We start from the raw sequence: 27899 nt of genomic DNA on the forward strand, positions 1-27899 counted from the left end.
CCTCCAATGTGGGAGTGTTCCCGTGAGCCCCATTCTTAATGGAAGTGCTTCTATCAACTACCACGTCCCTGTAATGTATGCGGTGGGGATGTCATTGACTGCATAGTTTAGACTTAACACATTCTGGGCGGGAACCCCTTTTGGTGTTTCAAGCATTATGTTATACTTTAGCTATTGAAAAATAGCATTGGTGCTACGAGCTTGTAGGTCTGCTATTTTTTTTTAATCGTGAATATGTGGCAGAAATCTTTGAATATATATTCTTTCAGAGCGAACGTTTTATAACTCAAATCCTTGCTTCTGGGGGGTCCCTGGAACAACATATTTCCAAATGGGGGTCGGCGGCCAATTACACATGAAATATTGAGAACCACTGACATAGAAACATGAGGTTTTTCAGAAGATTGTCATGATTTTGAAGACATTTTTTTAATTCCGTCCCTGGGTCTAAATGGTTTAACAAGCTGTGGTTTCTTTTTCGCCCTCTGACAGACTCACACAAAAAGACACACAGCAACCAGCAGCACAATGCAAACACACACATAGTGAGGAGGTAAAAGACACACAGCAACCAGCAGCACAATGCAAACACACACATAGTGAGGAGGGTAAAGACACACAGCAACCAGCAGCACAATGCAAACACACACATAGTGAGGAGGGTAAAGACACACAGCAACCAGCAGCACAATGCAAACACACACATAGTGAGGAGGGTAAGACACACAGCAACCAGCAGCACAATGCAAACACACACATAGTGAGGAGGGTAAGACACACAGCAACCAGCAGCACAATGCAAACACACACATAGTGAGGAGGGTAAGACACACAACAACCAGCAGCACAATGCAAACACACACATAGTGAGGAGGAAAAAGACACACAGCAACCAGCAGCACAATGCAAACACACACATAGTGAGGAGGGTGAACACACAGCAACCAGCAGCACAATGCAAACACACACATAGTGAGGAGGGTAAGACACACAGCAACCAGCAGCACAATGCAAACACACACATAGTGAGGAGGAAAAAGACACACAGCAACCAGCAGCACAATGCAAACACACACATAGTGAGGAGGGTAAGACACACAGCAACCAGCAGCACAATGCAAACACACACATAGTGAGGAGGGTAAGACACACAGCAACCAGCAGCACAATGCAAACACACACATAGTGAGGAGGGTAAAGACACACAGCAACCAGCAGCACAATGCAAACACACACATAGTGAGGAGGGTGAACACACACAGCAACCAGCAGCACAATGCAAACACACACATAGTGAGGAGGGTGAACACACAGCAACCAGCAGCACAATGCAAACACACACATAGTGAGGAGGGTGAACACACACAGCAACCAGCAGCACAATGCAAACACACACATAGTGAGGAGGGTAAGACACACAACAACCAGCAGCACAATGCAAACACACACATAGTGAGGAGGGTAAGACACACAGCAACCAGCAGCACAATGCAAACACACACATAGTGAGGAGGGTAAGACACACAGCAACCAGCAGCACAATGCAAACACACACATAGTGAGGAGGGTAAGACACACAGCAACCAGCAGCACAATGCAAACACACACATAGTGAGGAGGGTAAGACACACAGCAACCAGCAGCACAATGCAAACACACACATAGTGAGGAGGGTGGTTGATTGACTGTGACGGGAGACAGCAGCACCTCACGGGAATGTGTCACGCCTTCAGTAGAGAGAGAGAGGGGGGGGGGGGGGGGGGGAGAGACAGAACCACTGAGACGTTATGACAGGAATTGGAATGGAATACAAACGCCATTTTTGAGTTATTGTCAGAGTTATCGACAGAAATGCTTAGTAGAATGAATTCATCCCCATGTACATGTGAACATTTTGTACATACATACATATCTGTCTGGTGGGGCGGCAGGCAGGTAGCAGAGAAATCAATAATAATAAATGCATTCATATGACTGCAAGGCACTAGACGACTAAAATAGGAAACATGGGGTAAAATGGAAGTGAACATGGGGAAGTTAACACTACAATACTAATTAGGCCTGCATGTGTGTTCCTGCACATCCAATCTGTGCCGTGCTTAATTATCTCGGTACATACAGTAGAACTACACACATTTCTATTCTAGTATTGATTGTTTTAATTTCACACATATGAAAACATATGCCATGCCATTAGAAGCCAATTTTAATTGAATTGAAATGAGAGACAGAAGGGAAGGGACTAACATACTGTACTGTAGCTGCACATGTCTGTAGCCTCTGGTGATTAAAAGAGCAAACGTAAGCACTGCACACTGAGATGGGTCATCTCTGCTAAGGGCTTAGTAGTCCAAATTAGACTGCTATGGTCTTCACTCTCCACCAGTCATAACACGGGTGGCAGTGGCTCAGGAGGTCACTGAGAAACCCTGTCCTTGTGTCCTTGAGCAAGACACTGAACCCCTAATTGCTCCCGATAAGCAGGTTGTGGTGCCTTGCATGGTTTCCTCCACCGTCCGGTGTGTGAATAGGTGAATTTAATGTGCCTTGGATAATGGCTATAACGCACCATTTACCATTCAAATTATAACACTGGATTTGTGTTTTTGTGCATGTCCTCCTGAAATTCTTTATTGGCATCCTTGGAGTGAACCAAGGGGGTCCACAAATGACAAAATACAGAATTCATACATTTGGACAAAATATTTAACGGGCAATTCAAGCATCAACCAAACAAAGAAAACAAAAACAACAACAACAAAAACAACAGGAGTGCTTCATAGATTTGGTATAATGATCATAATGGGCAAAACAAGAACAGGGTCATCTCAAGGTGAGAGTGACAGTTTTAAACAATTGAAAATATGTTGACCAAATGTGAACAGGAAGATACTTTATTAACAGTTTGCAAAAAGTACAGATGTAGGCCTACAGTACGATAATGCTAAAATGATAACACAAACATACCTGAGGACTTGTTTACATTGTGGTCCTGTATATTAAATTCATCAAGGCATAAGACATACAATACTAAATCATCAACACTTGTCAGAAGGAGCTTTAAACCTAAAGGATATTTTTTTTGGCAACTGATGTAGATACTTTTGGAATTTAAAAAGAAAAGAAAATAAAAGTCTCAGATGTTTGATAATATCTTAGGAGCACAGTCACTGGACTCCATGAGAACAGTTGTGTTTGTTTTTAGGTCATTTCCTCACTGGTCTCATTGACTTCGTTCACGTCGTACGTGCCAATTCCTTCCGAGGGCCTGAGCTTATCAACAGGGACTTTAAGCAACGCCGCTTTTCAGGACGGCTTCGCTACATGGAAGTACGCAATCGCTGTAGATGTCAAAATTGTTAAGCAAAGAGCCATCGGCAACGGGTTCTTTGGTTTTTATGGTGACGTGTCTATGCAGCATGTGACAAACACATAAAAAAAAACAAAAAAAACATGTCAGCTAACTTGCCGATATCGCTGTAATTCCTACATGGGCTGGACATGATCAGCAGTGGAAAGAGGAAGGTGCTGGAGCAATCTGTGTCATTCTAAAACCGTTTTAATAAACATGGTTAATATGACATGGTATTAGTGTTATTTCTTCATTCAGAGCATGCCGACACATTACACATGCATAAGAGAGGTGATGGAGCAATCGGTGTAAATGTATTACAGCTATAATTTCAATAATCATGGTTATGACATGGCGTTGTAGACACTACGTGTAAGTGTAGATTCTGCCGTAGAAAGGGCTGCGATGGCGAGCAGGTTTATGTATCGAGCACTGATCCATTTCCTGTTGCCGGAGCGGACTGCCGTGGCCGTCGTTGCTTTAAGTCCCTAACGACCAGGGCTTGTGTGTGTGTGTGTGTGTGTGTGTGTGTGTGTGTGTGTGTGTGTGTGTGTGTGTGTGTGTGTGTGTGTGTGTGTGTGTGTGTGTGTGTGTGTGTGTGTGTGTGTGTGCCCGCGTGCATGCATTCTTTTGGCATTATGCTGTCCTGAAAAATGTATGTCCTCACGTATAGGAATATAAAACATGTATGCATGAGTGTGTGTGTGTGTGTGTGTGTGTGTGCCCAAGGCAATACTGGGAGCGTGGGAAGTTAGTAGAGAGTGGCCTGCCTGAGCAGGAAGCCCCTCCCCCTCCTCCTCCTCTAGTGGGTCAGTAGCTCCTCCAGCATCATATAGAGGAGTATCTCTCCTCCTGCCTCCTGAGAGTCCTCTTCCAATGGATGTAACGCTGGTTGTCCTCTCCAAGGTAGCCCCACCGTCATGATTAATGCAACCCTTTCCTCTCTGTGGTGTCTTAGTGGGCTGTTTTTCCATGTGTTTCCATGGCTCCATCCCCCCCAACACATAGGCTCCACACACACACACACACACACACACACACACACACACTCACGTAACCTGGCGTTACGTAAGAGTTTGATTTGCCGTGTTTTGCCAGGTTAACAAATTATCAAAACATCCAAACTTATTTATGTTGCAGATTATGTTGCAGTGAGTATACCTGACGAAGGCCACGGAGACCAAAACATGTTTTTTCTCCCGCTTTTGGTAGTAAATATATTTTTGGGAGCATTCAAAACGGTTTGCAGACTTCCTCCTTTTCAAGCTTGCAGTGAGGCACGAGTTGAGCTTATATATCTGCTAATTTGTATAGCCAATTCATAAATGGTTAAACCGCTTATGAAAATGATTGTGCTGGAGAATTAACATTTTACTGGAGACCCCCTGGAACCCCCTCAAGGACCTCTGCCCAGACCCCGCTTTGAGAACCAATGCCTTCTGCACTCACGCGCACACACACACACACACACACACACACACACACACACACACACACACACACACACGAATGCGCATGCACAGAACCTGGTGTTATGTAAGAGCAGGCGTGTTGGTTATTCAGGCGGTATTGTTACAGTACATGGATCGGCCGGTCGCCCAGGGCGCCCCGCTCTCCATCTCATCTGGGTTCCGCTCAAAGGGACGTGACAAATTACGGCTCCCACACCATCTGGGCGAGGAGCCGGCGCCCCCTCTGGGCGGGAACCCCTTTTGGTGTTAGCTATTTAAAAATAGCAGATCTACAAGCTCATAGCGCGCCACCAGCTTGTAGGTCTGCTATTTTTTCGAAGAGCGACTGACATAGAAGACATTTTTAGAATCTGATGCAGGTCAGAATGAAAACTGTCAGGATGTAGAAGACATTCTTAGAATCTGATCTCAGGTCAGAATGGGTTAAGGTGGAACTAGGCGAGGGTGCGAGGCCAGGAGACTAGAGAAGCCCGCAGGGGGCCCCGACTAACCCGAGTAATGGAGTTCCTCCTCTCGGAAGCTTCTGGAAGGTCAAGCGCACAGAATACGTTTAAAATGTGGAAAAGTGTATTAATATGGAATGTGGTTTTGAGTGTTTGTGTCAAAGTGGGTCAGGTTTTATAAGACTTGAGCTGCGTGTGGAGTGGACTAAAGTGGGCGTGGGAGTTGTAGATGATGGGACTTTTATGATTTTACCTTTTTACAAAATGCATTTAGAACGGGGACTGTGTGAAAGCTGGGTTATTTTTAGGGTTATTAGTTGATATGCTACATACACCAGATAGACAGACATATAGAGTATACAGACAGACAAATAGCTACAGTGTACAGATAGATAGACAGACAGACAGACAGACAGACAGACAGACAGATAGCTATACAGATAGCTATACAGATAGACAGATAGCTAGACAGACAGATAGCTATACAGATAAACAGATAGTTCAGTTGCCATGTATGCTTGCAAGAACATGGGTTCAAAGTCCATGTACGTGTTTGAAGTCTTCGTTTGGAGGGAGGGAAAAAATTAAACACGGACGGCCAAATTAGTCGGACCGAGGGAACGGGAGAGAGAGGAATTTTTATGAGTTATGAATATAGATTGTTATGTAACGAGCTAATTTGGAGGCCAAACTTCATCCGGAAATCATTAGAGGCTATGATGTTGTTTCTCTCTCATCCCCCTCCCCATTAAGTGTGTTTGTAGTGTAAGATGTGAAAGAGATGTTTTTGCATCCAGACCATCTCCGCTTTTCCCTGTGCGTTCTCTGATTATAAAGCTCCCGTCGCCTCCTGTGCAGATGAACGTGTCATCAGGGAATAGATCCACTGGGACGCGTTAACCACTTTCAACCTGCCGTGCCTATTTTTGGGAAATCGGTAGAATCGGCATCGACTTTTATTTGTCACGTCACACAAGTGTGGTGAAGAAGAGCGGGTGAAATACATTTCTGTGTAAGCTCTCAGCATCGCTAACAGAATTAGAATAGAGAAGTGAGAAGAAAGGGAACGCATTATAGCACACAGCACAGGTCAAATAACTGGAAGGCACAGACAAATCACTCCAAGTCCATAAATACATATAGTACATACATAAGGTACGTGATTAAATTCATTGGCAATGGATAGGCGGCACTATACTGCAGAAGGCAGACATGCAGAGACGTGCAGAGCTTAGAGTATATATGAATAGAGACGGCACCGGATTCCTCCTCCCATCCACTTGCATTAAGTTGCTCAAAAGCGCATGAGGCGATTTCACTCCTAGGAGCAAGAGCATTCTGGGATGGATTTCCCCAAGCGTTGAGAGCTTGTAGGTCAGCTATTTTCCGGGCGCAAACCAGCTTCTTTAGCTAGTGGAGATGTGGTGTACGACATGGATTTCTAAACTAATTTGCAAAACGCAAAATGCTGCGTTCAAGTTCATTCTCCTGAATGCTGCCTTCCGGCATGGCATGGAAAGTCTTTCACCATAGTAAATGGCTGCATTCATTTGTGGTCTGGGAGAGGGCAGTTGTTTTACAGACGGATGAAAGGGCAGGGGCTGAAGCCCCCTTTGTGTGCACGGCCCTGCAGACTTGTAGAGTATCTCTTGTGCACATGGATTAAAGTCCTCAGTCGCCACGGCCATGATTCATTCTGTCATTTTGGATTCCATAGAAGCCAGCAGGTCTTCTATTGAAGCATGTTGCGCGGCGAATCTATCTTTTCTACATTTCGCATTGAGGAGCTTGTACGTAGATAAGCTGTTTCCGGTTCTTATTTTAAGGTTAGAGCATTTTAAGAGGTCAAACTATGACTTATGCACCTGGTTGGTGCAGGGTGTGGAACATCAGGGACATACTGTAACTGTGTTCACCTGGTTGGCAGTGTGTGGAACAGCAGGGACATACTGTAACTGTGTTCACCTGGTTGGCAGTGTGTGGAACAGCAGGAACATAACTGTGTTCATTTGTTTAGGGATCGGTGTGGGCGGCTCCTTTCACACTGTTTCACAAATAGCACATTTAGGACATGGCCATACAAACATTTCCAGTCGTGAGATTTATTATTTTCGCTTTAACCCATTTTGACCTGAGGACGATTCTACAAATGTCTTCTAAATCCTGACCCTATATGTTTCTATGTCATTTTCATGTCAAGGACCCCCAAAAATATATGTAATTGGCCGGTGAACGCCATCTGATAATATGTAGTTCCAGGAACCCCTCAGAAGCAAAAAATTGGTTAAAAAAACTTTCGCCCTGAAAGAATATACTGTATATTCAAAGATTTGCACCACAGATTTGCACCAAAATAGCAGACCTACAAGCTCGTAGCGTGGCACCGAGTGCCGCGATAGGACTTGTAGATCTGCTATTTTTCAATAGCTAAAGTATAACATAATGCTATAAAACACCAACAGGGGTTAATCCATGTGCACAGGTGGATTATAGGCATGTCGTTATCGACGGCAATGTTCAATTATAAAAATGGAATTGGCAAAAATGGATGATCTACAAGCTGGTGGAGCTTGTTGAAGTGTAGGGCTGAAGTAGTTAATGTTGTCAGACGGGGCCAATAAGTCACAGTGCAGGGCCTCCCCGGATGCAAACTATTTCAGGGGGGGGGGTAGATGGGGGAAGCCTTGGGGGGTGTGGGGATATATATATATAGGGCATGTACAGAGCACCTGAGTGAAGGGAAGCGCTCTGCGAGGCACATGATTTAGGATGGAAGCTCCTTGGTGTTAAGGTTATCAGGGGAGGATTAATGGCGGAGAGGGGGATATATTACGTAGTGAAGCCATGTAGCGCGGCCGTCCATAAATCACTGCCGCAAAGTGACTTGGACAAGCCCGATGGCTGGAATGCTGCTCCCCGTATAGTCCCAATATCGACGTCCCCCCTCTTCCTCCAGAGCTCCACTCTTAAATCATGAAGTGGGGAATATAAATGACCTAATTATTCCAGAGCAGAGAGAGTGAAATTAAAGGCATTCCCTTTTTTTATTGCCTTTCCTGCACCCAAGCAGATGGCATCCCTATCTTGCATCATCCGCGGTCCTGTTAAGAAGCATGCAGCAGCCCCCCCTCCCCATCCAGACGACATGTTGATGTGACAGGTGGAGGAATTGATTTGTCCCTAATGCAAAGCCCTGTTCCATCCCGTTGATGCAGCCTGTGGGCTGTCATGGCCTCTTGCTGATAGTACCTGTGCCGTGGTTTCTGCCCTGTGTGCCCGTGGCATTTTAAATGGTGCAATCAACGCGGTTATGGATTAAAGTCCTCTTGACATTTGGCATTTTGGATTCCATAGAAGCGTGTCGCTCACACACTGAAAATAGCAGATTGTCTATTTACAGTTATTAGTAATTTATTTTAATATGAAATTGTATTTGAAGTGGTCAGACAATAGCAATAGATTATATTCAGAAGCATCTTCCATGAAACATGAATGGTCTGGATGGGATATTTCATAAAGGTCAAAAGCCTCAATCTGTGATGTCTTACTGATCAGACAGATCTGACAGATCCCTGTAACTGTGATTTGTTTCCTGTACGCTGGTGATTCTCCTCTGCTAATGTCCCATCAGGATCAAGACACTCTTGAGACCGCCCCGAGTGAAGGATTGGCTAATGTTAACGCCTGGCTTATCGATAACAAGTTATGTTTTCACACTAAGGGAAGACGGAATCCATTCTGTTTGGCTCCAAAATCTAATTAGGAAAGAGCACTGACGTCAAGGTCAAACTAAATGCGGAATGCATACCGTATAGCAGCAACATTATCCTAGGGTTGTATCTTGGAGGGTAACTTTTAGACGACCAAAATATGGCCAGCAAGGTCTCCGGACTGACAACTTTTTATTTATTCTCGAAATTCCACTGAGTAATCAAACACATTTTTAGTGTCGTCGAGTAATACAATCACATAGAAAAACATCACAATACATCAGAAGATAAGGAAAAGAAAAACAAAAGGTATACATGTGAATTACATACAGTAGGTTTACAAATGGAAGCTACGACAGATTTCAAAATGATCTAAAAACAGTTACATATTGTGGGGGTCTGTATGCTCACCAAGGTTTTAAAACGACTCAAGGGTACCAATTTTACATTTGAGTTCGAGGGCCTAATCAAATCCCTCAAAACCAAGCTGTACAGTCAGCTCGGAATAGACTGATCAAGGTCATAACCAGAACCCATGATACTGTAGGCATTATACAGAGAGCTCAAATCTCCTGCTTTACCACGGCCAGATTGACCATGGTTCATAATCAAATAAACCATATGGGGATATTTTCATTATTATTACCAATTAAGATGATTGCCTGTGTTTGTGCTCACCATAATTATTTGTGCCTCCCGTGAGCCTGATGCATGGATGGGGAGGTGAATTGTGCAATGTTATGTTTATTAATCATTGTGTAATAATCCTACTATAAATGCGCAATGTGTGTGTGTGTGTGTGTGTGTGTGTGTGTGTGTGTGTGTGTGTGTGTGTGTGTGTGTGTGTGTGTGTGTGTGTGTGTGTGTGTGTGTGTGTGTGTGTGTGTGTGTGTGTGTGTGTGTGTGTGTGTGTGTGTGTGTGTGTGTGTGTGTGTGTGTGTGTGTGTGTGTGTGTGTGTGTGTGTGTGTGTGTACGGTTGTAATGCACGTAACTCAAAAACTGTTCGCCCCACCGACTTCAAATTCAACACACGCGTTCCACACCCCCACAGGGAGTGCAGTGCCCGGTGTCGAGTCGGTCGGACCCACGGTTCTCCAGAACCACCACAAAAGGCTCTGCCTAATCAGCCTAAGGTGGTCTTTAGACAAGAACGTTTTTCATAGGAAAATAAGTGACTTTGCTGGGGTCCCTTTAGACGAGAACGGCGTTTTGAGGTGAAAACGCAACAAATTATTATTCAGTTAAATTGAGTGTGGAAGGCAAGTCTGAGGGTGGATTTTGGCGGTGGCTTTAAGTCCGTTGGCAGTGGGTGGAGGTCATTGTACTGTAGGAGGTCAGGAGTCTCTGTCGGGTGCAAACCACCTCTGTCGAAAGCTGTTACTGTACTTTTCACCATTCAAATTTAAAGTGCCAGATCTACAATCTCGAAATGCGGCGAGAATTGACGCGTCTCAAGCTTGCGGATCTGCTACTTTTTGTGTGAAGCCGTAGTAAGCAGATCAAGTGGGGAATTATTTATTTAAGAAAAAAATAAATAAACTGAGTGCAACATGCGTGTGGAGGTCCCTGGAACTTCCAGACCCACAGGAACACGGCCAGGGTGCCGGCCAGGTTCCGGCGAGCCGCCCCGCGTTCGAACCGGTCGTGAAAGATAAGAGAAGTCAGAGTTACTGTGTGGGGGAATTAGCAGACAACATTAAAACACAAAAAGAGAAAGCATGGAGATAAGAGGTTTCTGCACCGACAGCAACGATAAAGAAAAGCTGTATTTATTTGACTGGGAGCGAGTGAAGGTCACAGAGGGCAGGTGTGATGTGGTTCTGGTGTGTAGGCGGGCAGCGAGCAGCGCGGTACATTCTGTACTGTGGTTTATATTGAGGACTTTGGTAGAGGCACCGTTATATAGGAGGCTGTTGCACAGTGTTGATTTTGACAGCAAATTTTGATTTTAGTTTTAGTCACAGTCTTTTGAATAGTTTTCATTTAGTTTTTAGTCACATTTTTTGTCACCTGGAATGTTTTGGTGTTGGTCTAGTTTTAGTCGACTAAACATCATAAGATTTTAGTCGGCTAAATATGAAGTTGATTTAGTCAACTAAAATGTATTTTGGTTATTTGCATAACCCACGTCTTCTACCCTGCAGCCATCCCCCCCAATCTATCCGTGTGTTGGAATGAGGTGGGCTTAAGGCCGTGCAGTAGCAGTCGGTATCAGGTTGTTTTGGGAGGTCTGAAGGAGAGTGTGGGGGTCGATGAGATAACTTTGGATTAATTGCCCACCGCGCCCTCCCGCTACACCTCCACTGCAGCACATCCTGGCACGCAGGCAGGCGTCATCTCTGGGCACCCCAGACAGAGAGAGAGAGAGAGAGAGAGAGAGTCAAGCTATTAGATCTGATAAGAGAGAGTGCATGCGGCGGTTCGGATGGAAGGAAGTGTCTGCCAAAGCGCCGCCATCGCCGTATGCGGCGGAGCAGATCTAAACACCTCATTAGGGATCCTTTGCGCGTCCGTGGACCACTTTAGTTTACCTCCCCCCAATTATGCACCCCCCCCTTCTCCCCCCACCCTGGCCCAGGAAAACAAAAGACAGCTGAGAAGGAGGGATGAGTCCCCCCCCCCCCCCCCCCCCCCCCACACACACACACACACACACACACACACAATGCAGTAACACGACCGTAGCACAGCCTTCAAGGATGCAGAAAAATGCAGAGCTCCTCAGCTCACCACAGGGGGCCTGTTCCGCTAAATGAATTGCCCTTTCATGTCCTCTACTGTACCTGTGTGTGTGTGTGTGTGTGTGTGTCTGAGACAGAAAACATAGCAGCTACAGGGGAGTGCGTGCGTGCGTGCGTGTGTGTGTGCGCGCAGTATATGAATATATATATAGAAGGGATGAAAAATATTGTTGTCATGTGTGTTTACAGAACACCTGGGTCTAATGTAGAATTGTTCAAAGAAAGACTAGAAGAACTAATGAATGGATTAAATGAAAATAAGACATGTCTAATTTGTGGAGATACCAACATAGATCTAATCAGGGTACTGAATCATAAAGCAACATCAGATTTTCTGGACACATTATATAGTAGAGGGTTCTACCCCTTAATTACCAAGCCCAGTCGAATTACAACAACCAGCGCAACGCTGATTGACAACATTTTTATCAATGTATTAAAGGATGATATTAAGAGTGGGTTAATAATAAATGACATAAGCGATCATTTGCCAGTATTTGTAACGTTCAACAGTCAAATAAAGAGTAGGAGAGAGGAAAATTGTCACAGATATATTAGGATAAGAACGGAGGAATCAATAAATAAATTAAGAAATGACCTATTAAATGAAGAATGGAAAGGAGTGTATGCAGAAGGGATAAATGATGCATATGAGTCATTTCTGAATCGTTTTCTATCCCATTATAATAAACGGTGCCCATTAACACAATGCAGAAATAAGAATAGGTACAATAACAAGCCCTGGTTAACAAAAGGTTTACAAAATGCATGCAAAAAGAAAAACAAACTTTATAGAGATTTTATGAAATTCAGGACAAAGACGGCTGAAAATAAATACAAGGTGTATAAAAATAAACTGGTAATCATAATGAGACAAGCAAAGAAAGAATACTATAACAAAAGGTTAGAAGAAAACAAAAATAATCTTAAAGGTACTTGGAAAATATTAAATCAGGTAATAGGGAATAAAAATACATCCACAGAATTGCCCACTTATTTTATTAATGACAACAAGAGAGTGATAGAAAATATAAATGAAGTGGTGAATGAATTCAATTCTTTTTTTGTTAATGTAGGGCCAAGCCTGGCCAATGCCATTCCACAACATGCTGGGGAAAATGAAAATGATGAAGGGGGAAGTAGAATAATTCAGTCCATGTTTCTGGGAGAAGTGAGTGAAAATGAAATTAAATCAATTGTAGCTAAATCAAAGAACAAAACATCAACCGATTGTGATGGGATAGATATGATCATTGTAAAGAAGACTATTGACTGTATAATTAAACCTCTTAGTTATATCTGTAATCTTTCTTTTAATACAGGAGTTTTCCCCGACAGGATGAAAATGGCAAAGGTTATACCACTTTTTAAAACAGGAAATAAACATGATTTTACTAATTATAGACCAGTGTCGCTGCTTTCCCAGTTTTCGAAAGTGCTTGAAAAACTGTATGGACAAAGATTGGATTCATTTATTGAAAAGAACAACTTACTGAGTGAGAGTCAGTATGGCTTTCGGACCAACCGGTCCACAGCTCTGGCACTCATGAAAATAAACGATGAAATAACAACAGCAATAGACAATCATAAACACGCAATAGGGGTCTTTATTGACCTCAAAAAAGCGTTCGACACAATTGATCATACTATTTTAATATCCAAATTAAATAATTATGGGGTGAGAGGTGTAGTGCTAGATTGGTTGATCAGTTACCTTCACAACAGACAACAATATGTACAGTTGGGGGATCTTAAATCTGATTATATGAGGCTTGAGTGTGGGGTACCGCAGGGCTCGGTCTTGGGACCCAAACTTTTTATTTTGTACATCAATGATATTTGTGAAGTGTCAAAGTTAATGCAGTTTGTTTTGTTTGCAGACGACACTAATTTCTTTTGTTCCGGGGATAACTTAAAAAAGGTAGCAGAAAGTATTACAAGTGAAATGGATAAATTAAAAAAAATGGTTTAATAAAAATAAGTTATCATTGAATTTGAAGAAAACCAAGTTTATGATTTTCTCTAATAGGAAAAAGGATGAAATTACTCTCTCTATAGATGGAGTGAATATTGAAAGAGTGAATGAATTTAGGTTTTTGGGTGTTATATTAGATGAGAAATTATCATGGAAAAATCATATAGCATATATAAAAGCCAAGGTGGCAAAAAGTATTTTTATTTTGAACAAAGTAAAATATGATTTGGATACGAATTTATTGAGGATGTTGTATTGTACACTGGTTTTACCATATTTTATTTACTGTCTGGAAGTATGGGGCAACTCATTCAAGAGTAATATGACTCCCTTGATAATGTTACAAAAAAGAGCGTTAAGAATCATGTATAAAGAAGACTTCAGAGCACACACCAATAGGCTTTTTATGTTATCAGGTGTTTTAAAAATCATGGATTTGGTTGAATTACGTACATTATTGGTGGTGTTTAGAGCGAAAAACAGATCTTTACCAATACAGTTACAGAAGTCATTTGTGTTTAGCTCAGAGGATGAGAACCACAGAAGAAGACATGATTTTAAACATCTGTTCGCCCGGACTACACTAAAACAAATGTCACAGGTATAAAATTATGGAATTCACAAAACCAGGAGTTGAAGAGTTGTACAACAGTGTTTCAGTTTAAGAAAGTGTTTAAAAAGGAAAAAATGTTAAGATATGAACGAGAAGGTTAGATAAGTGTTATTTTGTTCCCTTAGCGTTGTTTTGTTTTGTTTTTGTTTGTTCTCTTGTTGAGCTCTATGTTATTTCGTCTTGTTGTTCTCTTTTTTAGGGTTAGGGTGAGGGTTAGGGTTAGGGTTTAGTTGTTAGTTGTTTTATTTTTTTATTTTGATAGGGGCAGGTATAAATAAGATTTATCTTCTTCCTGCTCCTTTTCTTTTCAGTTTTGGAATATGTAAAAAAAAAAATATGTAAAATGAATATAAGTATGTAAAAACCAAACTGAAATGAAATAAATAAATATGAAATGAAATGAAATGAATACTGTACTGTACATTCATATGAATGCACTTAACATATCGCTGTTGACGGGCAGAAACCTCTTATCTCCATTTCTAACTATTTTCTTTTCGGAAATTAAACGCCCTACTTGATCATACTACAGCGTCACACACAAGCATCAAAAGTAGCAGATCATCGCGCCACGTTTTGAGCTCTGGGCTGTAATTCAATTCAACGTCTTTTTCAGATTGTACAACCGTACTGTATGTCCTTTAACAAAACCACAGTATATCCCCACCACCCCCTCATGTCAGTCCTGTATCCATGTCTGTCCTGTGGACATTGAGTCACACAGCAGCATCCTCCTCCTCCTCATATCGGTGACGACGGTCCCCACTCCCCACAGCTCTCACCCTAGACTGTCAATCCACTCAACCAGTCAGCTATATTGGCCCTTCACACCCACCAGGGACAACCAGCAACATTACAGCAACTGTACTCTACAGGCAGACGGAAAACACTGATGAAGGCCTGAATAGCTGAAACACGTCCGTTTGTCAGAGACTGCTGCTGTGGTAAATAATCCAAAGAATTCACCTTGTGAGTGAGGAGTGCGGACTGTTTCTATAGAAGACTATACATAGAGACAAGGCAGGCAGACAGCCGGATGGATGGACAGACCGACAGGCGACCACTCTGTGGTGCTGTCCAGTATGTTGTGAACCATAAGCCCTCCTACACATCAGAGCGTCCTCCTCTCAAACAGGGCTCTGGTCCGTCTGCAAGGAAAGCACGGCATTCGTAAAGCATTCGTCTGAGAGTACAATCTTCAAACGATGCTCTGCTGTGCTTTCCAGACATGCAGCACATTCACACATCGAGCAGCAACAGAGGAGTGTGAAGGTTATCTCCCGAGCCATTGATGGGCTTTTTTGATCCTTGTGCTGCCGGACTGACCTCTGGGAAAACGAACAGAGTGGACGATACGATAACGTGTAGGAGAGTAAAATACGCAGTGTCCAGCTCATGGCACGCCGCGTTGAGCTTGTAGAGCAGTTATTTTGGCCGCGCAACACCGGCACGCCACTATAGTACAAATCAGCCGTGGGGGAGTGAGCGAAAGACATGGACTGAGTTTGAAGTGTGTGTGTGTGTGTGTGTGTGTGTGTGTGTGCTTAAAAGATTGGAGAGGCAGCGAAAGAGAGAGATCAGAGAAATGGAGAGAGAGAGAGATAGGAGGGGGGATGTGAGTGAGAAGGAGGCTAGGCACTGCTTTGTCTGGCATGATTACTTCAACAGTTTGTCATATCGGCTTAGGGCTGACAGAGGAGAACAAACTGGAGCCAGGACTCTCACTTCCAGCCCAACTCCTAAACCCAGAGACAGTCATATCCACTACTCCTAACTAGGGATGGGTATCGTTAGGATTTTTGTGAGTCCGGTACCGATTCCGGTTCTTAACGGTTCCCTATTTCGGTTCCAAAATGGTATAAAATAACTTAAAATAAGAGGTCAAATGTTTATTTAACAAAAAAGCTCAAAGTCAATTTTAGACATGTATAATGAATAGTGTAACATCCTCTCCTATATATTTAGAGTTAAATATAATATATCTATTCTGTATTTACCCAGTGTTGCAGGCCACTTCTCTTACTACTAACTACTGACAATAACAAATAAAAGCATGTCTGAGATTTGAGAGCAACACTACTCCTAACCCCAGACACAGAGAACCATGCCCCCATAGCCACTACTCCTAACCCCAGACACAGAGAACCATGCCCTCATATCCACTACTCCTAACCCCAGACACAGAGAACCATGCCCCCATAGCCACTACTCCTAACCCCAGACACAGAGAACCATGCCCTCATATCCACTACTCCTAACCCCAGACACAGAGAACCATGCCCCCATATCCACTACTCCTAACCCCAGACACAGAGAACCATGCCCCCATAGCCACTACTCCTAACCCCAGACACAGAGAACCATGCCCCCATAGCCACTACTCCTAACCCCAGACACAGAGCACCATGCCCCCATAGCCACTACTCCTAACCCCAGACACAGAGAACCATGCCCCCATAGCCACTACTCCTAACCCCAGACACAGAGAACCATGCCCTCATATCCACTACTCCTAACCCCAGACACAGAGAACCATGCCCCCATAGCCACTACTCCTAACCCCAGACACAGAGAACCATGCCCTCATATCCACTACTCCTAACCCCAGACACAGAGAATCATGCCCTCATATCCACTACTCCTAACCCAGAGTATTCTGGTAGAATTAACACTGCTAGCCGCTACAAGGACAAGCTGAACCATAACGAGACAGGCTGTGACCAGAAGAAAAGCCATCAGTCCTAAATGCTTTAATAATATGCTTCTCTGACGAGGGATGCGTCGCTAATGCAAAAAGCCTCAATTCTACCACTCTTCTCCCTTCCCTTTCAAATCACACTGAAGCACAACACACCAAACCCTGTCACGCACACACACACACACACACACACACACACACACACACACACACACACACTCCCCTGCAGTTGCTGTTTTCTGTCTCAGACCCTCACCTATACTGGCAACAGTGGAGCTGGCAGTGACTCACACTTTAGTCATACAGTATAAAACACCATGGCATTGAAACCAATGACTGGTAGAGAGAAAAAGACACACAGACAGAGTGTGTGTGAGAGGGAAAGCGACTCGGTTTCTATGGTCCATCACAAAGGTGTTACTGTGGCAACCAGAACGAACCCAATAGCCACTAGCTTATACTGTAGTACTGTACCACCTAGTTATCCTCTCTGTCTCTGTCTCTCTGTTTGTCTCGCTCTCTTTCTGTTTATCTCTCTCTATCTCTGTTTGTCTCTCTCTCTCTGTTTGTCTCTCTCTCTCTGTTTGTCTCTCTCTCTCTGTTTGTCTCTCTCTCTCTCTCTGTTTATCTCTCTCTATCTCTGTTTGTCTCTCTCTCTCTTTGTCTCTCTCTCTCTCTGTTTGTCTCTCTGTCTCTCTCTCTCTGTTTGTCTCGCTCTCTTTCTGTTTATCTCTCTCTATCTCTGTTTGTCTGTCTCTCTCTCTCTCTCTGTTTGTCTCTCTGTCTCTGTCTCTCTCTCGGCTCTCTTTGTCTCTCTCTCATATTCTCCTCACACTCCATGCTGTCTACAGTCCCTCCTGATTTTACTTCTTTCTCTCCCCTCAGCAATCCAGTTCTCAGCACTCTGCTAAAGCACTTTTGCATTTCACTGCAGAAACCTCCTATCATACTACAGCGCCGCGCAATATAAAATCAAAAGTGGCAGGTCCGCATGCTCTTTCAGCTTGACAATCTTTAAAAAATGTGTTCTATAGCCTGCTATAGTGTTTATAGTTTCAATGTATGCATACTGTACTGTTAGTCGGATGACAGGTTCTTAGTTTACTTATGATCCTAGATGACTTATACTATGCATTTGATGTATTACCTTGTTCTTGCTTGTTGTAAATCACTGAGTCAGGATTAAGAACTGTCTGCTACATTAAATGCCTAAAGTGTGTGTGTGTGTGTGTGTGTGTGTGTGTGTGTGTGTGTGTGTGTGTGTGTGTGTGTGTGTGTGTGTGTGTGTGTGTGTGTGTGTGTGTGTGTGTGTGTGTGTGTGTGTGTGTGTGTGTGTGTGTGTGTGTGTGCGTGTGCGTGCTGCTTCCAGGTGGATGTGGGAGTGGTCCATTTCACTCCTCTGGCTCGTCCGCAGATCCAACAGCCCTTCAAGCTGGTGGAGAAGGTTGTCAGGAATGTTTTCCAGTTCCGTAGGAAGTACTGCCACAACGGAATATCGTAAGAACACCATCCATCCATCCATCCCTGCACCCCATTTTTTTTAAATGCATCATTAGTTTTGCCACAATCTTAAATCTTTTCATCCTGCTGTCAACGCCCGGGGTTATTTAATCCATTAAATCAGAGCGCCCAGCGATTTATAGCAGCGGAGCACATTTAGCGACGGACCGGATGCTATCCCGGATGTATCTGCAGTAGCTAGATGTAGCCAAAACACTCTATCCCGGATGTATCTGCAGTAGCTAGATGTAGCCAAAACACTCTATCCCGGATGTATCTGCAGTAGCTAGATGTAGCCAAAACACTCTAGAGGATGTATCTGCAGTAGCTAGATGTAGCCAAAACACTCTAGAGGATGTATCTGCAGTAGCTAGATGTAGCCAAAACACTCTCCATGCCATCGACAACAACGGGAGGTATGATTAGTTCTAACGCGACTAGCGACGGGACCACGATGGGCCGTCTAACACATAATCTTTTCTTAGAATTGGACGGAATGGGGGCACGGTGGCACAGTTGGTAGTGCTGTCGCCTCACAGCTAGAAGGTCCTGGGTTCGATTCCCGCTCGGGACGCTGTGGGCGCTGGCGGCGTGTTTCCTCCTCCGCGTCATCAGTGCCCATACCCGAAGGCGGGGTTGGCGAAAGGGCCTTTCTGTGTGGAGTTTGCATGTTCTCCCCGTGTCCCCTAGGGTAGGTACCCTCACAAAAAACATGCAGTAATCCTGGTCACTAAACTGCCTCCCCCATGGAGTGTCGTGCACCGCAAAATAGCAGATCTACAAGCTCAAGGAGCTTGTCTGATGCGTTGTTTTATGCTCTCAAGAGTTACATTATTGTTAAACATCTGCATTACTTAATTTACAAGAAGTCTACACAATTAGAGAATGTAGAAAAATGTGTATTTTGTCAACATTTGCCAACGGCATGGAATTTTGGACATAATCTTATCCAACGATAACAAAATATTCTTTAGTTTTGTGTCTGAGAGGCTAAATGTCATGTCGTGGCTCAAATGCCGAATAAATAATGGACCTTGATGTGGAAAAAGGTTGAAAACCACTGATTTTATTTATGCCCTATAGCAGCGATGTGACGCGTTTTGAGCTTGTAGAGTCAGCTATTTTTGGATTTCAATTATGTAAAGTAACACTTTTAGACATACAGTAGACATACAGTAGGCCTATGAGGTCTTTGCAGACGGCAACTAAATCCGCCATGATCCAACTGTGAACACTGTGTGTTCGCCAGCTCTTCATCAAAGCTGGACAGTTGAAAGCGTCAGCCAACGTGAAGCGAGCGCCACAGCCCGGCGCCCCCGTGTGCCCATTAAGATGCGTGGGCGGGCCGTGGCTAACAAAGGCAGCGCTATAGCTGCTCAAACCAAAGCGGCAATTATGAGTCATTGAAGTGTCATAGAAAAAGACGAGGCGGGCTCACAACTTATGTAACTGTGAGAGGGAAGGATGGGTGAAGGGAGGGGTGGGGTAGAGGACTGAGTGAGTTCTAGGGTTCCACTTCCTTAACCCCGCAAGCCCCAGCGTAGCTTTTTGGCTACATTTATATTTTAATTAATTCATAATTTAATTAAGAAAATTAAGAAATTCTGTTATTTTTTCACCTAAACATCATAATTGATGTTCATTGTTTAGTCTTGCAATGCAGGGTTAACAATTCCCCCTTACAGGTCTGTAACTCTCAGAGTCATGGGGATCCTTGAACTGATTGTAATTGCATAGCAGATGTGGAGTCACATGCAACTGCTTCCGGAAACTGTTCCAAAATGTGATTCCCGGTTTGCTCAATGATCTCAAACCAGAGTTTAACTGTTGCAATCAGGGCAGGTATGGAGGCCATTTATTTATTTCACTGATAGTTAATACTACATATTAAATCCAAAAATTATTCTTAACCTTTAAATTAGATTAATTATTTCAGTGGACTCAGTGGCGTGCACAGACATTTAGAGGGGCAGGTGCTCAAGTGAAAAAAGGGCACCTTGTGCAGCGCGGAACCGGCCGGTTGCCTTAATAGTGTGAGATTTATAGATTTATTTTTCTCCAAAAGGGCACATTTGTCCAGAGGGAAAATGGCAGGGAGTGCTCTAGCACCCTCTAGTGTCTATCTGTGCACACCACTGAGTGGACTTAATATCATTGTTATATTTGGACGGAGCATATATTACGTTTTAAGCTTCCCTATTCAACCACAGGGTTAATGGATGCCCTATTCAACCACAAGGTTAATGATCATTGGATGGATTGCGGTTTAATATCACCGTAGCGTCCCCTTATTCTGGGGTGAACACTGGACTAAAATTGCAGATCTACAAGCTCACAACGCGAGATTATGTGTTGAGGGAATGAAAAGGAGTGGGCCAAGTACAGAGCCCTGGGGCACTCTGGTCAATGAAGTACAGCGTCTCTGTCGGGTGGAATCCGACAAAATTGTTACTTTCCAGGATTCTAATTAAAAAAACAGCAAAAGTAGCCGAAAGTACACTGTAGGTTGTGGATCTGCTACTTTTGATGCTTTTACGTGATGCTGTTGAGTAGTATGATCCAGCAGGGCGTTAATTTAGCAAAACACACAAAAAGTTAGAATATGGAGATAGGAGGTTTCTGCCCGACAACGGCATTCACTGACTTCTGTCTCTCACTTTGGAATATATATCTGTAGTGGAGAGAAAGAACATCATCTGGATACCTGTGATGTCTACATTGTTTTATATACATTTATATTTATATTCTATTTTAAGCACGTTAAAAGCTCTGTAACACTTCAGAAGTTTCCCTCCATCAGTATCCGTGTCCTCGGCCTGCAGAGCTCAGCAGCTACTGAGAGCTTTAAATATTCATGAGTCATTCCAGCTCCTTGTTTGATTTCAATTAACTTCAGAGACGTTGGGGAGGCATTTCGCTGAGGGTTCATTTCTCTCGAGCGTTTGAATTCCTGGTTATTAAATTTGCATGATCGATGTGATATCAAAGCGAGCCTGAGAGCGAGTGTCAACGCTGACCCTGCTTGTCACAACTAGTCTCTTTCTGTCTCTCTTTCTCTCTGCTATCCGACTACGGACCAAATCTAAAGTTTGGTCCGTAGTTACCATGACTAAAACTATGACTAAATATATTGACAATTTCGTCAACAAATAAAAACTCGACGGAAATGTTAGGGAGGGACTGGTGGAGAAGAGATCAGGTAGAACTAATATAAAAGACAAGTCATTTTATGTTTTTTGCCGTCTGAAAACAGCAGATCTACAATCTCCCGGCGCAGATCAGCCATTTTCAGCATGCAACCAAGTGTAAAATCAGGCATTACTACGACGCCATCAAGGCACCGCCGAAATACATTTTGTCGACAAAATCAACTGAAGATTGAGTCGACTAAAACTAGACCACACCAAAACATTAGACTAAAACTAAATGGAAGTTCATACAAATGACTATGACTAAAACTAAATCAAAATGTGCTTTCTCCCCCAGAATGCTGTTCCCCGAATCGCGGCGCTGGGAGCTAGCGACGGAGATGATGCGCGAGGCGGACGTGGACCCCACCCTGCGCCCCACGGAGCTCACCATCCCGCAGTTCCGGGCGCTGGCGGACGCCTACGCCCACCTCTGCGCCCGCGAGCCCCCCGGCCTCCTGGACTACTGCTTCAGGGAGGAGCGGGGAGGGGGGGGGGGGGGCAGGGGTCGAACCACGGCCAGTGGGGCTGACCTATCCCACCATCCCCCACCACCAGCGACGGGAACGCCAGTAACGCCCGGCAACCCTGCTGAAGAAAGAGCATGAAGAATGTTTGGCGGGAGAACAGCTCTGGTCCGTAGCGGCAGAGAAGGAGTTCTCCTTAACGCTGTGTTACTTTGGAGCCCTTTGCGCGCACCTCCCGCTGGAGCAGCCTCTCGTCGGTCTGTAAATTTAAAATACTTTTTTCGCTACGGTTCAGAGGAGTTGAAAGCCTACTTTCCTTAGTGGGAACAGTCGGAGCCCCCCCCCACCCCCCCCGCACACACACCGGAAAAAATCTGGTCAATGGCACTTTTATATCGACAAGATCTGTAGAGGGTCGGTATTCCGGTGAAATATTTTATTTTTGTCCAAAAAGTGTATTTTGGACGTGAGGTGTGGGGGCTCCGACTGTTATTGCCACTAACGAAAGTAGCCTTTTCAACATCTTAAAAGCGTCTTTGTGTTGGTGAGAATTCTTTTTTACTAAAGAGGGGAAAGGGTGGACAGAAAGGGTGGACAGGACCATGAGTTTAGGGGGAGAAAAGGCGGCTAATGGCCTAATCTTGTCGGTTGCGGAGACAGACAGACAGACAGACAGACAGACAGACAGACAGACAGCCAACGGAGCGCTCGGAGCACTTTGACATTTCCACCTAAGCATGCATTTTTTTAAACGTCCGCCCATCCTCTTGTCTCTTCTCCCATTAAGGCAAGCGGGTACCTTTCTGTGTTACAGTTACAGCCAGGCCTGGAATGGAGACAGGAAGCATGATGGAGATAATGGAGGTAGAGGGGGGGGGGGGGCTGATGGTAGCTAAAATAGGCTTGGAACGTCTCCAAGACATAAAGCACTGGATTTATACTTTAGTTGCGTGCCAGTGTCGCACAAACGGAAATAGCCGATCTGCAAAGCTCACAGCGTGTCATGGCGCGAGCCGCTGTGAGCTTGCAGATCGGCTATTTTCTGGTCGGAGTCGGGGGACACGGAAAATGAAAGAAAATGCAGAAAGCGTGTTTTTTTCCCGTACGCAGGTGGAGGCTCTGAAGTGTGAGGATGAGTGTGGTAATGGCTGGCTACACATACATGCCCGCGCGTGCACCGACACACACACACACACACACACACACACACACACACACACACACACACACACACACACACACACACACACACAATTCCAGCTCTCAGAGCACCTGGTCCTGTGGGACATCGTGTGGTTTAGGGAACGGGAACAAGATGGCAGCGCCACATTCAGGCTATTCCTCCTCATCTCCTCTCGGCACTGGATGAGGCTTATTCACAGGGGAGACGGTGATGAAAAGCACTAAACATGTATGATCATGCTCTGCTATCAAAGAGAACTCTTTCTTGTCCAGTTAATAAATCTCCCGCGATCCATTTTTATGTTGGTATGACAACATTGCATGCAGTTAAACAGAACATGAGAACTTCAAGATGGACGTTTGCTTTTTAGTTTTTGTTTGTTTTTTGTGGAGAAGACAAAATATTAAACGGTCATTGTTGTGTGAGCTATATGTCAATTAATTTACTTTAATAAAGCAAAGTCTTTGGTTTCATAATTTTGTGTTTATGTTGCACAATTAGGACTCAATTTTCTTTTGTAAGTGTAAGACTCAACTAGACTAAATGAGACAAATGAGACTTATGGGCAGGTCTTTCAAAAATTACGATATACCATATTTCCATTTGGGGGAAAAAATCATAAAAAGGCTGGTAAGTGCAGAAAATGAGCTACTTTAGCTGATTCATCCACCGCATGTCCTAATGCTATGATGAGGTAGTTTTCTCGAAAACATGAACTGAAGCACAAAATGAGGCGTCGTTAGAAAGACAGGAACTCCCTGTTCCTGTAATACTAAAATATTTTTTTTGTTATTCCACATTTTCCCCGGAGTGCACAATACTGACCTGAGCTGTTTCCTGCCAGTACAACAGATGGTTTACTGAGATTTACTCGGGGGAGAAGGAATTTCTTCCCTTTTAGGTGCTTTAGTACTTACTCGTATGACGTCACTACAGTATGTTGGTACTAGAGAAGTTGACTAAAATAACTACTCAATATGTATAGTGATCGTTGTTGTCGGGCAGAAACCTCTCATCTCTGTATTTTAGCATTTCCTCATTTTTTGTAAATTCATGTCTTACTCGATCGCACTACAGCGTCACACAAAACCATCAAAAGTAGCAGATTTGCAAGCTTGAAACGTGGCGTGAAGCTATGCGTTTTGACCTTGCAGATCTGCTACTTTTGAATTTTATTTTTATTTTTATATAAATGAACAGATTCGGACATATGAGGTTTCCACCCGACAGAGACGATATACTTTGTTGACCGGCGGAGTCCCACAGGGGCGGTCTCTACTTGGTATGGAATAGATCATCTACTAATGTACTGTATAAGCTGACAACGTGACATGTTGTGACTTGTGAGTGAGCATGCAGATCTGTTGTCTAGGAGGGTTCATGTCAATACCAAGCGGTCAGAGGGCTTGTGGTTCGAGAGTCCGCCCTGAGAGTGGAGGCCGGCGGCCAGGTCATACCAAAGACTCTGAGAAATGGGACCCAGTGCTTCCCTGCTTGGCACTCGGCATCAAGGGTTGGATTTGTGGGTGAGTCCCTGCAATATGCTAGCGTCATGTCCAGGGGGTGTACTTGTACATCATGTCCAGAGGGTACAGATGTCTCACACTACAGAAACAGGAGATAGACTCTGGCCACACAATTTGACAAGGCTTAACCCACCCCCACCCCCCGGCCTCAGATCATTCCCTGCCTTCATTCTGTGGGACGAAAATATACTCATATTTACACCCGGTAAGTTATTTTCAACTTGCCTTTGTTGAATCCCTTCCAATGTTATATTATAACAATGCTTTGTGCGTGCATGCGTTTCCTCCCTGAGACTGTGTCCCACTTCTGTCATGTTTGCATGCAGTGTGTATTGATGATCTGCTTCTCCTCTCCATATACGATGGAGACGGGATTCTGCATCTTCTCCTTCCTGACAGACAGCACCTCCATGTTGGATGACATGTTTATCCCCCGGGGGCCAGAGCCTGGAAGAACACCAACCGGGACAGAACAACTTCCACAAGAAGCATATAAGTCCCCTTTCAGGGCACCGGAAGAGAATTTCCCATTCATTTTTCCATAGACGTTTCAGAAAGTAGCTTTAATTAAGCCTTGGACAAAGCCAACTCTGCTCCTGACAAATCATTCACATCACAATAAACGCATTATTTTGGCCCGAACAAATGATTAGAAAGAAGAAGAAAAAGGGCGTTAGGGTACAACACTGTGTACACTTTTTGTGCATGGTTACACCTCACCCCTGCCCATTTTGATAGGCAGGACTGGCTTTTAGGGTTGACGACAGAGTACAGAGCATCTTGCAATATTATTTACAGTGGTTCAGGGGACACCCAAATAGCTCTAACTGCTTTGACAAGCATTTGACAACATGTCACATCAACTATTTATATTTCTGTTGTGTCCTGTAGATCAGGGGTTCCCAAACTTTTTTGGACCAGGTACCCCTTTTGGGGTAGATATTTTTCCAGGTACCCCCGGCCCTCATCCTCGCAACACGGATAACAAATAAATGTATACGTCTAAATGTAGACGTTTAAATGTAGACGTCTAAATGTAGACGTCTAAATGTATACAGACGTCTAAATGTAGACGTCTAAATGTAGACGTCTAAATGTGTACGTCTAAATGTAGACGTCTACATGTGTACGTCTTCTCTTATGGGGGTCCCTGGCATATCTTTTCAAATGGGGGTCCACGGGCTAAGTAGTGTCAATTTGGTGGTCCTTGACATGAAAAAGTTTGGGAACCACTGCTTTAAACACTTTAGCACTTTATGAACATGAACAAAATAGATGGGTCCCCCCTGGAACTCCCTCAGGTACCCCTGGGGGTCCCCGGATCGCACTTTGGGAATTTCCGCAATTCCGCAATTTCCGCAATTTCCATTTCCGCAATTCCGCAATTTCAGCATTACCATTTCCGCAATTCCGCAATTACCATTTCCGCATTTTCCGCAATTACCATTTCCGCAATACCGCAATTTTTGGAAAAAAAAGTTAGCCTCGTTTCTCATCATTTTGGACCATGGGCTATAGCCCATATCGTACGGCATACTATAGCGCGCCGTTTTTCATCATTTTTGAGGATTTGAAAAAAATGACAAAATGACAAAAACGATGGGTTATAGCCCATGTTTTTTGAAAATTTGAAAAAAAAATTAGCCTCGTTTCTCATCATTTTGGACCATGGGCTATAGCCCATATCGTACGGCATACTATAGCGCGCCGTTTTTCATAATTTTTGAGGATTTGAAAAAAATGACAAAATGACAAAAACGATGGGTTATAGCCCATGTTTTTTGAAATTTTTAAAAAAAAAGTTAGCCTCGTTTCTCATCATTTTGGACCATGGGCTATAGCCCATATCGTACGGCATACTATAGCGCGCCGTTTTTCATCATTTTTGAGGATTTGAAAAAAATGACAAAATGACAAAAACGATGGGTTATAGCCCATGTTTTTTGAAATTTTGAAAAAAAAAGTTAGCCTCGTTTCTCATCATTTTGGACCATGGGCTATAGCCCATATCGTACGGCATACTATAGCGCGCCGTTTTTCATCATTTTTGAGGATTTGAAAAAAATGACGAAATGACAAAAACGATGGGTTATAGCCCATGTTTTTTTAAATTTTGAAAAAAAAAGTTAGCCTCGTTTCTCATCATTTTGGACCATGGGCTATAGGCCATATCGTACGGCATACTATAGCGCGCAGTTTTTCATCATTTTTGAGGATTTGAAAAAAATGACGAAATGACAAAAACGATGGGTTATAGCCCATGTTTTTTGAAATTTTGAAAAAAAAAGTTAGCCTCGTTTCTCATCATTTTGGACCATGGGCTATAGCCCATATCGTACGGCATACTATAGCGCGCCGTTTTTCATCATTTTTGAGGATTTGAAAAAAATGACGAAATTACAAAAACGATGGGTTATAGCCCATGTTTTTTGAAATTTTGAAAAAAAAAGTTAGCCTCGTTTCTCATCATTTTGGACCATGGGCTATAGCCCATATCGTACGGCATACTATAGCGCGCCGTTTTTCATCATTTTTGAGGATTTAAAAAAAATGACGAAATGACAAAAACGATGGGTTATAGCCCATGTTTTTTGAAATTTTGAAAAAAAAAGTTAGCCTCGTTTCTCATCATTTTGGACTATGGGCTATAGCCCATATCGTACGGCATACTATAGCGCGCCGTTTTTCATCATTTTTGAGGATTTGAAAAAAAAGACGAAATGACAAAAACGATGGGTTATAGCCCATGTTTTTTGAAATGTTGAAAAAAAAAGTTAGCCTCGTTTCTCATCATTTTGGACTATGGGCTATAGCCCATATCGTACGGCATACTATAGAGCGCCGTTTTTCATCATTTTTGAGGATTTGAAAAAAATGACGAAATGACAAAAACGATGGGTTATAGCCCATGTTTTTTGAAATTTTGGAAAAAAAAGTTAGCCTCGTTTCTCATCATTTTGGACCATGGGCTATAGCCCATATCGTACGGCATACTATAGCGCGCCGTTTTTCATCATTTTTGAGGATTTG

General features: G+C 43.5%; 1 protein-coding gene across 2 annotated transcripts in view; it reads left to right on the forward strand.

Moving 5' to 3' along the window:
- tfb1m (transcription factor B1, mitochondrial) overlaps positions 1-23010 on the forward strand; it is a 67546-nt gene extending 44536 nt beyond the window's left edge. For both annotated transcript variants that reach the window (XM_080783879.1, XM_080783880.1), the window contains exons 7-8: positions 18375-18502; positions 21992-23010. In XM_080783879.1, the coding sequence (XP_080640005.1) occupies positions 18375-18502; positions 21992-22301 (438 nt within the window). In that variant the 3' untranslated portion in view covers positions 22302-23010. The remainder of the gene's footprint in view (positions 1-18374; positions 18503-21991) is intronic.
- Positions 23011-27899: the final 4889 nt, after the last annotated feature.

Source organism: Protomyctophum bolini (assembly GCF_963924005.1).
Source record: "Protomyctophum bolini genome assembly, chromosome: 15".
NCBI classification, from domain to species: domain Eukaryota; kingdom Metazoa; phylum Chordata; class Actinopteri; order Myctophiformes; family Myctophidae; genus Protomyctophum; species Protomyctophum bolini.